The sequence below is a fragment of the Oncorhynchus masou genome, chromosome 25 (assembly GCF_036934945.1).
Source record: "Oncorhynchus masou masou isolate Uvic2021 chromosome 25, UVic_Omas_1.1, whole genome shotgun sequence".
Classification (NCBI taxonomy): domain Eukaryota; kingdom Metazoa; phylum Chordata; class Actinopteri; order Salmoniformes; family Salmonidae; genus Oncorhynchus; species Oncorhynchus masou.
The window spans coordinates 29,696,900-29,710,740 of record NC_088236.1 but is presented as its reverse complement, the minus strand read 5'-3'; the positions used below and the strand labels follow the sequence as shown (position 1 = coordinate 29,710,740).

The 13,841-nt window shown below is 42.2% G+C and overlaps 1 protein-coding gene across 2 annotated transcripts in view; it reads right to left on the bottom strand.

The window, feature by feature from the left end:
* Positions 1 to 13,841, bottom strand: part of LOC135514089 (tetratricopeptide repeat protein 28-like) — a 225,495-nt gene that overhangs the window by 57,175 nt on the left and 154,479 nt on the right. For both annotated transcript variants that reach the window (XM_064937284.1, XM_064937285.1), the window contains exon 5: positions 11,241 to 11,748. In XM_064937284.1, the coding sequence (XP_064793356.1) occupies positions 11,241 to 11,748 (508 nt within the window). The remainder of the gene's footprint in view (positions 1 to 11,240; positions 11,749 to 13,841) is intronic.

Sequence of the window (13,841 nt, the reverse complement as noted above, 5' to 3'; positions counted from 1 at the left end):
GTCAACTCAGCCAGACATTCACACTCAAATATTTTCGATCTCCTCTCTTTGAGAATTCTTTACAGATATGAATTTCTATCTGTAACTGCTGGCATGTGTGGTGCGCATTTATTTTGTCCATCCCTTGAATTTTGGAACATTTGCGTGTATAACCATGTGCCAGTTGCTGTACTTATAATGTGAAGAAATAATGGATTATTACAATTTTAAACAAAACGTTCTGATCTAGTCCATCTGTCTTGTTGTGTTTATAGGCTATGCAGGCTATTTTTGGACTGCAGGTCCACTGGGCATTAGTTCAAGTAGCCTATTTAGGCTATGTGCAGGCTACAGCGCGACCCGTGTGCATTCTTCTGTGGATAACAAACATGTACATATTTGAAGGGGTTAGATGTATTTTTCATTAGGTAACACATTATTTGGATAGTCAATCTATAGTTGCTCTACAGACTATTAGTAACATTTCAACTAACTATCTACAAAACCTAACCCTATCTCTAACCTTACCCTAACCCTTATTCTAAAATTAACCCTAACACTTATTCTAAACCTAACCCTAACTCTAACCTTACCCTAACCCTTGTTCTAAAATGAACCCTAACCCTTATTCTAAACCTAACCCTATTTCTAACCTTACCCTAACCCTTATTCTAAACCTAACCCTATTTCTAACCTTACCCTAACCCTTATTCTAAAATTAACCCTAACACTTATTCTAAACCTAACCCTAACCCTTATTCTAAACCTAACCCTATTTCTAACCTTACCCTAACCCTAACCCTTATTCTAAACCTAACCCTATTTCTAACCTTACCCTAACTTATTCTAAACCTAAACCTAACCTATTCTCTAACTATCTCTAACCTTAACCTTACCCTAACCCTTATTCTAAAATTAACCCTAACACTTATTCTAAACCTAACCCCTAACTCTAACCTTACCCTAACCCTTGTTCTAAAATGAACCCTAACCCTTATTCTAAACCTAACCCTATTAAACCTCTAACCTTACCCTAACCCTTATTCTAAACCTAACCCTATTTCTAACCTTACCCTAACCCTTATTCTAAACCTAACCCTATTTCTAACCTTACCCTAACCCTTATTCTAAAATTAACCCTAACACTTATTCTAAACCTAACCCTAACCCTTATTCTAAACCTAACCCTATTTCTAACCTTACCCTAACCCTAACCCTTATTCTAAACCTAACCCTATTTCTAACCTTACCCTAACCCTTATTCTAAACCTAACCCTAACTCTCTAACCTTACCCTAACCCTTATTCTAAACCTAACCCTAACTCTCTAACCTTACCCTGACACTTATTCTAAACCTAACCCTAACTCTCTAACCTTACCCTAACCCTTATTCTAAACCTAACCCTAACTCTCTAACCTTACCCTAACCCTTATTCTAAACCTAACCCTAACTCTCTAACCTTACCCTAACCCTTATTCTAAACTGAACCCTAACTCTCTAACCTTACCCTAACCCTTATTCTAAACCTAACCCTAACTCTCTAACCTTACCCTAACCCTTATTCTAAACCTTAACCTAACCCTAACTCTCTAACCTTACCCTAACCCTTATTCTAAAAACCTAACCTAACTCTCTAACCTTACCTAACCCTTATTCTAAACTGAACCCTAACTCTCTAACCTTACCTAACCCTTATTCTAAACTGAACCCTAACTCTCTAACCTTACCCTAACCCTTATTCTAAACTGAACCCTAACTCTCTAACCTTACCCTAACCCTTATTCTAAACTGAACCCTAACTCTCTAACCTTACCCTAACCCTTATTCTAAACCGAACCCTAACTCTCTAACCTTACCCTAACCCTTATTCTAAACCTAACCCTAACTCTCTAACCTTACCCTAACCCTTATTCTAAACCAAACCCTAACTCTCTAACCTTACCTAACCCTTATTCTAAACCTAACCCTAATCTCTAACCTTACCCTAACCCTTATTCTAAACCTAACCCTATTTCTAACCTTACCCTAACCCTTATTCTAAACCTAACCCTATCTCTAACCTTACCCTAACCCTTATTCTAAAATTAACCCTAACACTTATTCTAAACCTAACCCTAACTCTAACCTTACCCTAACCCTTGTTCTAAAATGAACCCTAACCCTTATTCTAAACCTAACCCTATTTCTAACCTTACCCTAACCCTTATTCTAAACCTAACCCTATTTCTAACCTTACCCTAACCCTTATTCTAAACCTAACCCTATTTCTAACCTTACCCTAACCCTTATTCTAAAATTAACCCTAACACTTATTCTAAACCTAACCCTAACCCTTATTCTAAACCTAACCCTATTTCTAACCTTACCCTAACCCTTATTCTAAACCTAACCCTATTTCTAACCTTACCCTAACCCTTATTCTAAACCTAACCCTAACTCTCTAACCTTACCCTAACCCTTATTCTAAACCTAACCCTAACTCTCTAACCTTACCCTAACACTTATTCTAAACCTAACCCTAACTCTCTAACCTTACCCTAACCCTTATTCTAAACCTAACCCTAACTCTCTAACCTTACCCTAACCCTTATTCTAAACCTAACCCTAACTCTCTAACCTTACTATTCTAAACCTAACCCTTATTCTAAACTGAACCCTAACTCTCTAACCTTACCCTAACCCTTATTCTAACCCTAACTCTCTAACCTTACCCTAACCCTTATTCTAAACCGAACCCTAACTCTCTAACCTTACCCTAACCCTTATTCTAAACCTAACCCTAACTCTCTAACCTTACCCTAACCCTTATTCTAAACTGAACCCTAACTCTCTAACCTTACCCTAACCCTTATTCTAAACTGAACCCTAACTCTCTAACCTTACCCTAACCCTTATTCTAAACTGAACCCTAACTCTCTAACCTTACCCTAACCCTTATTCTAAACTGAACCCTAACTCTCTAACCTTACCCTAACCCTTATTCTAAACCGAACCCTAACTCTCTAACCTTACCCTAACCCTTATTCTAAACCTAACCCTAACTCTCTAACCTTACCCTAACCCTTATTCTAAACCAAACCCTAACTCTCTAACCTTACCCTAACCCTTATTCTAAACCTAACCCTATTTCTAACCTTACCCTAACCCTTATTCTAAACCTAACCCTATTTCTAACCTTACCCTAACCCTTATTCTAAAATTAACCCTAACACTTATTCTAAACCTAACCCTAACCCTTATTCTAAACCTAACCCTATTTCTAACCTTACCCTAACCCTAACCCTTATTCTAAACCTAACCCTATTTCTAACCTTACTCTCTAACCCTTATTCTAAACCTAACCCTAACTCTCTAACCTTACCCTAACCCTTATTCTAAACCTAACCCTAACTCTCTAACCTTACCCTGACACTTATTCTAAACCTAACCCTAACTCTCTAACCTTACCCTAACCCTTATTCTAAACCTAACCCTAACTCTCTAACCTTACCCTAACCCTTATTCTAAACCTAACCCTAACTCTCTAACCTTACCCTAACCCTTATTCTAAACTGAACCCTAACTCTCTAACCTTACCCTAACCCTTATTCTAAACCGAACCCTAACTCTCTAACCTTACCCTAACCCTTATTCTAAACCGAACCCTAACTCTCTAACCTTACCCTAACCCTTATTCTAAACCTAACCCTAACTCTCTAACCTTACCCTAACCCTTATTCTAAACTGAACCCTAACTCTCTAACCTTACCCTAACCCTTATTCTAAACTGAACCCTAACTCTCTAACCTTACCCTAACCCTTATTCTAAACTGAACCCTAACTCTCTAACCTTACCCTAACCTTATTCTAAACTGAACCCTAACTCTCTAACCTTACCCTAACCCTTATTCTAAACCGAACCCTAACTCTCTAACCTTACCCTAACCCTTATTCTAAACCTAACCCTAACTCTCTAACCTTACCCTAACCCGAACCCTAACTGTAATCTTAGCAAGCAGTTGATTATCAACAGATCATTTGTTGATAGTATGATAATCTGGACTATCCAAATAAAGTGTGACCATTGTTTTATTACATGTTCAAGGCAAGCAATAGGCAGAATAAATGAGTGGTTGCCTCAGTGGCTGTCTGGTCCAGCGGTTACACCCCCTAACCCCTAACCCCGGCATACATACGGTTCGAATCTGGCCCTTTGACTCATTCTTCCCCATTTTTCAGCACTGTTATCTCTCAAAAGCAACAGAAATTACAAAAGAAGTGGGACTGTCCCACTCCTTAAAAAAGACCTGTTAGAAAGAATAATAATAGGCAGGTATAATGATAATACAGTAGGATGACGATACAAGCTTGGTCTAATGATATGCCATTTAGCAGTGGGTGGATTTTAACATTAACACATGGATGTGGCAAAGTATCCGATTCTTGAACGATAATAATGACCAAATCATTGCATGATGAAAGAGACAGGGTTGGAGCTGGGAGTGGGGATGGTCAAATCAAATCAAAGGTTATTTGTCACATGCGCCAAATTCAACAGGTGTAGACTTTACAGTGAAATGCTTACTTATGAGCCCTTTCCCAACAATGCAGAATTTCAAAGTAAGAAAAATGTGCCATTTTGTTAATGAATAGTAACACAATAAAATAACAAGACTATATACAAGGACTACCGGTATTGAGTCAATGTGCAGGGGTACTAGGTAGTTGAGGTAGTTGAGGTAATATGTACATAGGGGTAAACGTGACTAGGCAATCAGGATAGATAATAAACAGAGTAGCAGCAGCATATGTGAAGATTGTGAAAGAGTGTCAAAGTGTGTTTATGTATGAGTGTGTGTGTGTGTGTGTGTGTGTGTGTGTGTGTGTGTGTGTGTGTGTGTGTGTGTGTGTGTGTGTGTGTGTGTGTGTGTGTGTGTGAGCGTTGGAGAGTCAGTGTAGTATGTGTGAGTGTGTAGGTAGAGTTTCAGTGAGTGTGTAGGTAGAGTTCAGTGAGTGTGTAGGTAGAGTTTCAGTGAGTGTGTAGGTAGAGTTCAGTGAGTGTGTACGTAGGTAGAGTTCAGTGAGTGTGTACGTAGGTAGAGTTCAGTGAGTGTGTACGTAGGTAGAGTTCAGTGAGTGTGTACGTAGGTAGAGTTCAGTGAGTGTGTATGTAGGTAGAGTTCAGTGAGTGTGTATGTAGGTAGAGTTCAGTGAGTGTGTAGGTAGAGTTCAGTGAGTGTGTAGGTAGAGTTCAGTGAGTGTGTAGGTAGGTAGAGTTCAGTGAGTGTGTAGGTAGGTAGAGTTCAGTGAGTGTGTACGTAGGTAGAGTTCAGTGAGTGTGTAGGTAGGTAGAGTTCAGTGAGTGTGTAGGTAGGTAGAGTTCAGTGAGTGTGTAGGTAGGTAGAGTTCAGTGAGTGTGTAGGTAGGTAGAGTTCAGTGAGTGTGTAGGTAGAGTTCAGTGAGTGTGTAGGTAGAGTTCAGTGAGTGTGTAGGTAGAGTTCAGTGAGTGTGTAGGTAGAGTTCAGTGAGTGTGTAGGTAGAGTTCAGTGAGTGTGTAGGTAGAGTTCAGTGAGTGTGTAGGTAGAGTTCAGTGAGTGTGTAGGTAGAGTTCAGTGAGTGTGTAGGTAGAGTTCAGTGAGTGTGTAGGTAGAGTTCAGTGAGTATGCATAGTGCCGGTGCAAGAGAGTCAGTGCCAATAAAAAGGGGGTCAATAGTCAGGGTAGCCATTTGATTAACTGTTCAGCTGGCTTGGGGGTGGAAGTTGTTCAGGAGCCTCTTGGTTCCCCGACTTGGTGCTCCGGTTCCACTTGCTGTGCAGTAGCAGAGAGAACAGTCTATGACTGGGGTGATTGGAGTCTTGACAATTTTTAGGGCCTTCATCTGACACCGCCTGGTATAGAGGTCCTGTATGACAGGGAACTCAGCCCCAGTGATGTACTGGGCCGTACGCACTACCTTATCGCCTTGTGCTTGTATGTCAAGCAATTCCTATACCAAGTGGCGATGCAGCCAGTCAAGATGTTCTCAATTGTGCAGCAGTATAACTTTTTGAGGATCTGAGGGCCCATGCTAAATTTTGTCAGCCTCATGAGCGGGAAGAGGCATTGTCATGCCCTCTTCACGACTGTGTTTGTGTGTTTGGACCATGACAGGCCCTGAGAGATGTGGACACAGAGGAACTTGAAGCTCTCGACCCACTCCACGAAAGCCCCATCGATGTCATTCAGCTGTGAATCAACTGATAGACCAAATCATCTCATCAACTCATCCAGGGAAACAAACAGTAGCCTGTTATCAGTTTTCACACCTTTTTGACAACGGATAGGCTAACGAATAGCCTATAGAATGTATTGGAATATAAGCAAATAACAAGGGGCCTATTGCAACCATCAATGGCACAGCTGATCTCAATTGTAACCATTATTGGTCACCTCATTACCGCTCCCTAAAATATGTCTTTCAAGGTAACTTAGGCCGCTGGTTGGTATTGTCATTGAACAATTTAGTCCATTTTAACAGACTAAGGGTGATTTATCTATTTGTCAGACATTCCAATGTGTATCAGTTGCTCGGGTTCCATCAAATTGGCGACAGATTTTTATGCAAATATTCTAAATCTGCATATGAAACTATGTGCAGTATCCCACCAGTGGTGTTTCCAACAAACGGACTTGTTGTGGATAAAAATCAGTGTGTGTTGACGTAGTGCACACAAAATGTACTTTTTTGCTTTAAGTTTTCATGTACCGAATAAAAATGGAAAGTTCAGTGTTTCCATCACATTTCAACTCTACTGTTAAATTGCAAATGTTCCTACTCTGGTCTTGGCACGTGTGCTCCAGCCAACAGCTCACAGATACAGTGCAGGTAGGCTAGTCTACATGATGAGATTATTATGGATAAGAGACAGAATATTTGTATTTGTCAAACGCCAGTCAAGCATCGATCATCATGTCACCAGAATAAGACCCTCTGTATTTATTAGAAAAGAGCATCAAGTTCATCACTGTGCACTTTCACCACCCTGTGAAGTTCATCATAACTTCTTTCATCTGTAGCCTAATAAACTGCTTGGTTTCCCGAGTCGTAGTGGGTGGACCACACACCGTATAATCGTGTGACTACTTCGGTTATTATATCAATATATGCGCATAAAGGCATTACCACTTCCATTTCTTGCATAATTCATTTTACAGACACAAAAAGATCCCACCATGTTGAACGAACAAATTATCTGTCAACATTACATTATACCGAAACTACCTGTTTCCATCACAGCTGTTGTGATTTGTTTTATACGGTAGGATTTTACTCGCATAAGAACTGTGGATGGAAACATGGTTAGAGTATAGCTGCATTTCAGATACATTTTTGTACATTTGAATATTGCAGAAATAGGACCTAGGCTTAGCGTTTGAGTGAGCGAGAGAGATTATGATTTTGATAGCAAGCCCTGATACCAATGACTCGACTGCCCCCGCATGGAGAGAAAGAGAATGGCTCATTTTGATGTAGCAGGATAAGCCTTTGCAACAAAAGAGTGATCAAATTAGGATCCGACATCTGCATGTCGTTGACCACTGCTGGTATTGACTATCCATAGAGGCACCTTTATCCACTGTCCGGCTACGCTTTATCAGTGAGTACATTTACATGCACACTAATAATTCGATATTAAACTGATTATGCAATAGTCACGGCGGGGTGGGTGTGGGGGGGTGTACTAAGCTAACTTATGGAATTATTTTAAGATGGTCATACCATGGATCATTTTGCTATTTGATTTTGAATTTTAGGACCGCTTTGAAGTATATATATATATATATATATATATATATATAAAAAAAAGTGATTTGATAAAATATTGAATTTGGCCTTTACTACTGTAGCCCATAGAAATGCATTGAATAACACATTTGTAAATGGCAAAAAAGGCAGTCAAAAAATGTATCATAAGGAATAAGGTTTTGAAGTGTCGGTCCTACATCTAGGAGATATATTTAACACTATTTAACCCCGTATTTTTGTTGGCAGAAAACGACCTCTTATACTTCCGTTTATTTGTATGGGTTACCTTCAGACGAGTCCTGTGACATTTGTGGGGGTTGTTGAGTAAAACGGAGAACATCGTGTTCGTGAGAGTCTTCCCTTTCCATAGTGGGGTCATATTAGCTTGTAGCTCAAACGGTTTGGACGCTACAGACAGAAGTTGGCACATCAGCGTTAGGGATTTCAGAGGAGTCCAGTGACATAAGGGGGTGGTAGAGAGAAACGGGGAACACCACAGAGTGGTCAGAATAGTTGTAGGCCAAACCATTCAGATGCTACAGACGTTTTAGTGAGAATAAGGATTTTGTGGATGTCTCATGGTCTGACAAACACCACTGCAGATGCGGAAGGCCAACATGGGTGGATGCGGTAGATTGAGGCACAGCCCGTGCAAAACATATCTCTAGTTTAAATTGACAGATTGTGATGGGGATTTTTGCATTATGGTACTTAGATTGATGCACAGGTGCTTCCATAGACTCTTAAGGATTGAAACACCTGGTTTTCTGAGCAATCATTCGGATTATTAGGACATGTAAACACTTTATTAAGCGGCATTCCGGCGATTTATTTGATCTACGCATGTGCTAGCACCAGTCGTGCGAGCCTCCCTCTTTATCGCAAATGAAGTGAGTTGGGAACAACTGAATGTATGTGTCTTAGAAGTAGTTTACACATACAAACTTAATATGTCCCAACTTGGTCACTTTGGTAGAACTTTCATTTTGAGGGTGCTTTTCTGCGTTCAGAACAGAATAATTAGGGAAACCGTTTTTCTTGCAAAGCATGTAAACGTTTTGATCAAACTATTATATTCATCTGACTATCCACAATAATCACATTATTGTGTGCATGTAACCGTACTCAGTGTTTCCTCCCCTAGGAGGGGAGGGGGTGACTGGGGTCTTGCTGCAGGGGGCTGATGGTGTCTTCCTGGGGCATGCATCTATGTAGATGTATAGAGGTATGCAGTGGCAGCCAAGATGTAGCAGCATATACTGGAAGCACTGGTTTTAAAATTAGATTAGCCCTGGATGTCAAGGTTACCTTGCTAATACTTTTAGATCTGCAAGTTTTTGACCGTCAGATGACTAGGGCTTTGAAAAGGGGACAATAGTTACATTTCAACTCCAATCAAAAGTCCTGATCTTATAAACTTAACTTCCCTCTCTCTCTCTTTTTTATTTATCTACTCCACCAGGATTAATTTGCTAGATTTGATTAAATCCTTGCCGGTGAGGGGAGAGAGTTCCCATGAAAATTGTAAAAGGTTTTTATGGGCTTAATTTCTCCTGTGACAGTGTGATAGTTATATGTTGGTGTTTCATCACTCTAGCACATCCCAGCCAGTGATAAGTCACTGAGGCTGTCTGTCTGCTCTGCTCTGGGTCCATGCAGAGATTCCTGTCCTAACCAATCACATCACACCCCCCAGACCAGGCAGATGTATCCTGTATCACGCAACACTGCAGTAAATCTACATAACAGTAGTAGACTGGACATAGCAATGTATTTAGCTGACTGCTGTTCAATGACCTTTGTTCTCACACCATTCACTACTTATGCCTCCATTTTAAACAACATTTAAACATTTAAAACAACTGTGAACAACTAAGGAACATCCAAATAAAGAAGCTACAGCAATATACACTCACCGGCCAGGTACACCCATCTAGTACTAGGTCGGATCCCCCTTTGCCTCCAGAACAGCCTGAATTTTGGGGGGCATGGATTCTACAAGGTGTCGGAAATATTTGTTGCTTAATTGGTATCAAGGGACCTAACGTGTGCCAGGAAAACATTCCCCACACCAGAACACCACCAGCCTGTACCGTTGACACCAGGCAGGATGGGGCCATGGACTGTTACGCCAAATCCTGAATCTGCCATCAGCATGACTCAACAGGAATCGGGATTCCTTGCACCAGGCAATGTTTTCCCTCTCCTCAATTGTCCCGTGTTGGTGATGGCGTGCCCACTGGAGCCTCTTCTTCTTGTTTTTATCTGATAGGAGGGGAACCCGGTGTGGTCTTCTGCTGCATTAGCCCATCCGTGACGAGGACCGACGAGTTGTGCGTTCCGAGATGCTGTTCTGCATACCACTGTTGTACTGCGCCGTTATTTTCCTGTTTGTGGGCCCGCCTGTTAGCTTGTTGCCTTTCTCCTTCAACCTCTTTCATCAACCAGCTGTTTTCACCCACAGGACTGCCGCTGACTGGATGTTTTTTTCTTTGTCACACCATTCTCTGTAAACACTAGACACTGTTGTGCGTGAAAAGCCTAGGAAGGTGGCTGTTTCTGAGATAATAGATCTGTCGCGCCTGGCAAAGACAATCACACCACTCTCAAAGACGCTTAGGTCACTCGTTTTGCTCATTCTATTGAATGCCTTGATGCCTGTCTGCCTGCTGTATATAGCTCATCATGGCCACGTGACTCACTGTCTGTAGGAGCGATCCATTTTTGTAAATGGATCTAATAAACTGTCCGGTGAGTGTATATGAATGTGGTATGGAGAGACAGGTAAACATATGTACTACTGATATAGTCGTATCTCGAACCCACAACAAGCAGAGAATAAGCAGGAGCAGAGAATAACAACATGAGAGGAATGCGGATATCACCCCACCACCAATAAGGGAGAATACTGATGCTGCCTCCACCTCCACACATTCTCTCCCTCATGGGCAAACCATGACCTCTACACTCCTGTTCTAGCCTGTTTCCGTCACATCCTTCCAAGCTCCTTGTGAGGAAGAATCCTGGCTCTATGCTGATGGAGCAAACACACTGTAAACATTTCCCAACCTCCGCTTGCCTGTTACGTCTTCCTATCATCTGCCAGAGTAACTTTCTAACAACCAGGTGCTTCCTCATCCTGTAGGATGGATGGGGCCAAATAGAATAACTTATCCCACATGCTCATCAGAAAAGGTAAGCCAACAACACAAAGGACTGTGCTGTACATAGTTCTTAACACGAGGGACTGCTCTGAGCATTTTTCTCAACACACGGGAATGCGGTGAACATTGTCCTTAAATTGCAGGGACAGGCCTAGGAGCCACTCTAAGGGGGGGCATAACACTGTACTAGACTATAAATAGTCTTTGTTAGCCATGTCTGAAATTAAACCTAAAAATAAAGATGTTACAGATGAATATGATCTCCAGATCGGTCCCCCGGCCCACTCCCCACAGCCTACCCGTCCCTCTGTTGATTGATAAATACGTACCCAGGTTGGAGGAGGCTCTTCCCTCTGCAGCTCTGTCCTTCAGGCCCTCAGCGATGGCCAGCTGCTGTTCATGGTACTGCTTGGCTCTCTCCAGGTCCTGCATGCAGCGTGCAGCATGACCCAGTCCAGCGTACGCCCTCATCTCTATAGGCTGCTCCTCCAGCTCCTGGGCCAGCTCCAGCACATGGGTGTGGTAGGACATGGCCTTGTCAAAATTACGGTGGTAGTGGTAGGCACTGCCCAGGTTGCTGTAGGCACGGGCCTCCTCCCTCTTGTTGGTCAGGGCCTTGGCGATGCCCAGGTGCTGCTCGTGGCATTGTACAGCGTTTTCAAAGTCGCCCATAGCAATGTAGACAGCGCCCATGTTGCCCAGCTCTCGTGCCTCTGACAGCTGGTCTTTGGATTGCTTGGCCAGTAGGACACACTGCTTGTGGCTGGCCAGGGCATTAGGGTAGTCCCCGATGGCTGTATACACATGACCCAGGCTGCTCAGAGCCATAGAAGCTGCCTGGAGACACAGAGAGAACACACAGACAGACAAACATCAGGCAAGCAATTAAGGTCACATAGTAAAAACACTTATAAACTAAAGCTTTGTGAAAATGACCTACATTTTGTCAACATTTTACTGAGATGATTGGTTTTGCATCTCAAACACAACACACTCCCTCAACATCCCATTCCCCAAAGTATATATTTTTTTAAATGTGTAAAAATCTAAACTCTCAAATCTCTTAGGAGGCATATTGCAAACAACAAACAAAAATGCTTTGCTTCCTTTTTGTGATCAGAGGGGGGTAAACCCTGTTGCAGATTAGCACAGTGGCAGGCTTGTTTTAAAGCCAACAGTTTCCCTTCATGGAGTGCGCCACCACCAATGGAACAAAGAGCCAGTTAATCAAGAGGAAATGAGAGGCTTAACTTCACTCTTCAGCTGTGGGAGGGAGACAGACCTACTAACTGACTGACTGATTCCCAGCATCAGCCTTCCTGATAGAGAAGTGTTGCCAGTGTTGAATAGATGAATTCTGGCAACACTGGCAACACTTCTCTATCAGGAAGGCTGATGCTGGGTATAATTTGTAGCATATTCTTATCTGTCAATTCAACAGGATCTTTCTCCTCTCACCACCATCCACCTGCATAGACATGAAGTGTAACACAAAGTGTATGGTGTGCAGTAAAGGGGAGTGGTCTGAAACAGTGCAGGCCTGACCCTCTAAGTAACACCCTCATTGTAGGTTTATTAGTTGTTATATAGAGGGTAAAGTGCTGGGAATTGGGGTCGGCTGTATCTGTGTGGACAGATGTTGCATTAATTGCAGAGGAGAGGGTCAGCTAATAACGCATCTCCTTCTTCCCTCTCCCACCCCTTCTCTCCCTCTCTGTGTCCTAGAACGGGAGGGGCCTGGAGGGGGTTGGACAGGGGCCAGGGAAGAGGATAATCACCCTGACAATTAAGGCCACAACTCCTCTTGATTTCCCTGCCTGGGTAGGAGCCTCTGTGACATTGATACTTGGGGTTACACTGAGTGCATTTAGAAGTAACCAAGCAAAGGATGACTGGAAAGTCAAACAACCAGTAATGAATTATTATTAACTTCTGTTTGCTAAGCCTTCAATCTGTGTTGCTCATCATCAAAAGGCATGTGCCTCAACAGTGCTGAGGTCACTACTGAATGTTAATGTCAACACACATGAAAAAGCAATCACTCATGTATAAACGCAATGGCACGTGTTACCCACTTCAGTTTATTACAGGAAAACACCGCGCTTTAAACTCAAGATACAGAATTCCATAAACACCGCAAGAAGTAATTTAGTGACGAAATGTCAAGGTAATTCCTGCTCCCACACAGAGAGAAAGAGAGAGTTTCACAGCACCTTTGCTCTGAGAATGCAAAATGAACACATTGCTTTTATTGAGTTCCATTAATTCATAAAAAAACAATACATGACCTAAGAAAAAATCTATACTGTAAAACACTTTCCCACACTCATACAAACACACACACGCTGGCAAACACATACACATTTCCTACCTTTCATACTTTGTTTCTCAAACACACATACACACAAACAACAGTGCTACCTTTCTTTCATTTCACAGGGCTGCTGATGCCTGGAACATATTACCTGCCGACATAAGGACTTCCAGCAGTTTGCTGGAGTTTAAAGCCTCGACAAGATATTATATGGGGCCTAGGAGGCAATTACCTCCCGTCACAACTGTTGCTGTTTCATGTTCCCAGATAGCCTATCTAGGTCTGCTCAATTACATGTGCTGTTTGAAGCTTCGCTCGGCTCCATCTCTCCAACTCCAACTTCAACTATGTGAGCAGAGAAACCGAGAGGATTCTTCTGCTCTCTCTGTCTCTCGGGGAAATGAGTGAGACGAGGAGGGCGGGAGAGAGAGAGAAAGCTATCTTTCTCCACAGTTGAGATGAGTTGTGCTTGTGATCAGTGTCCCTTTAAAGTGAGACTGCAACACTGCATTTTCTCCCCAGATAGAGAGTTGATGGGGAGTCAGTGGAGGAGCGAGTCTTGCCTGCCACTGTAGATGTGTTCTGCTAGGCTTGGGGACAGACAGACGCTGGGACC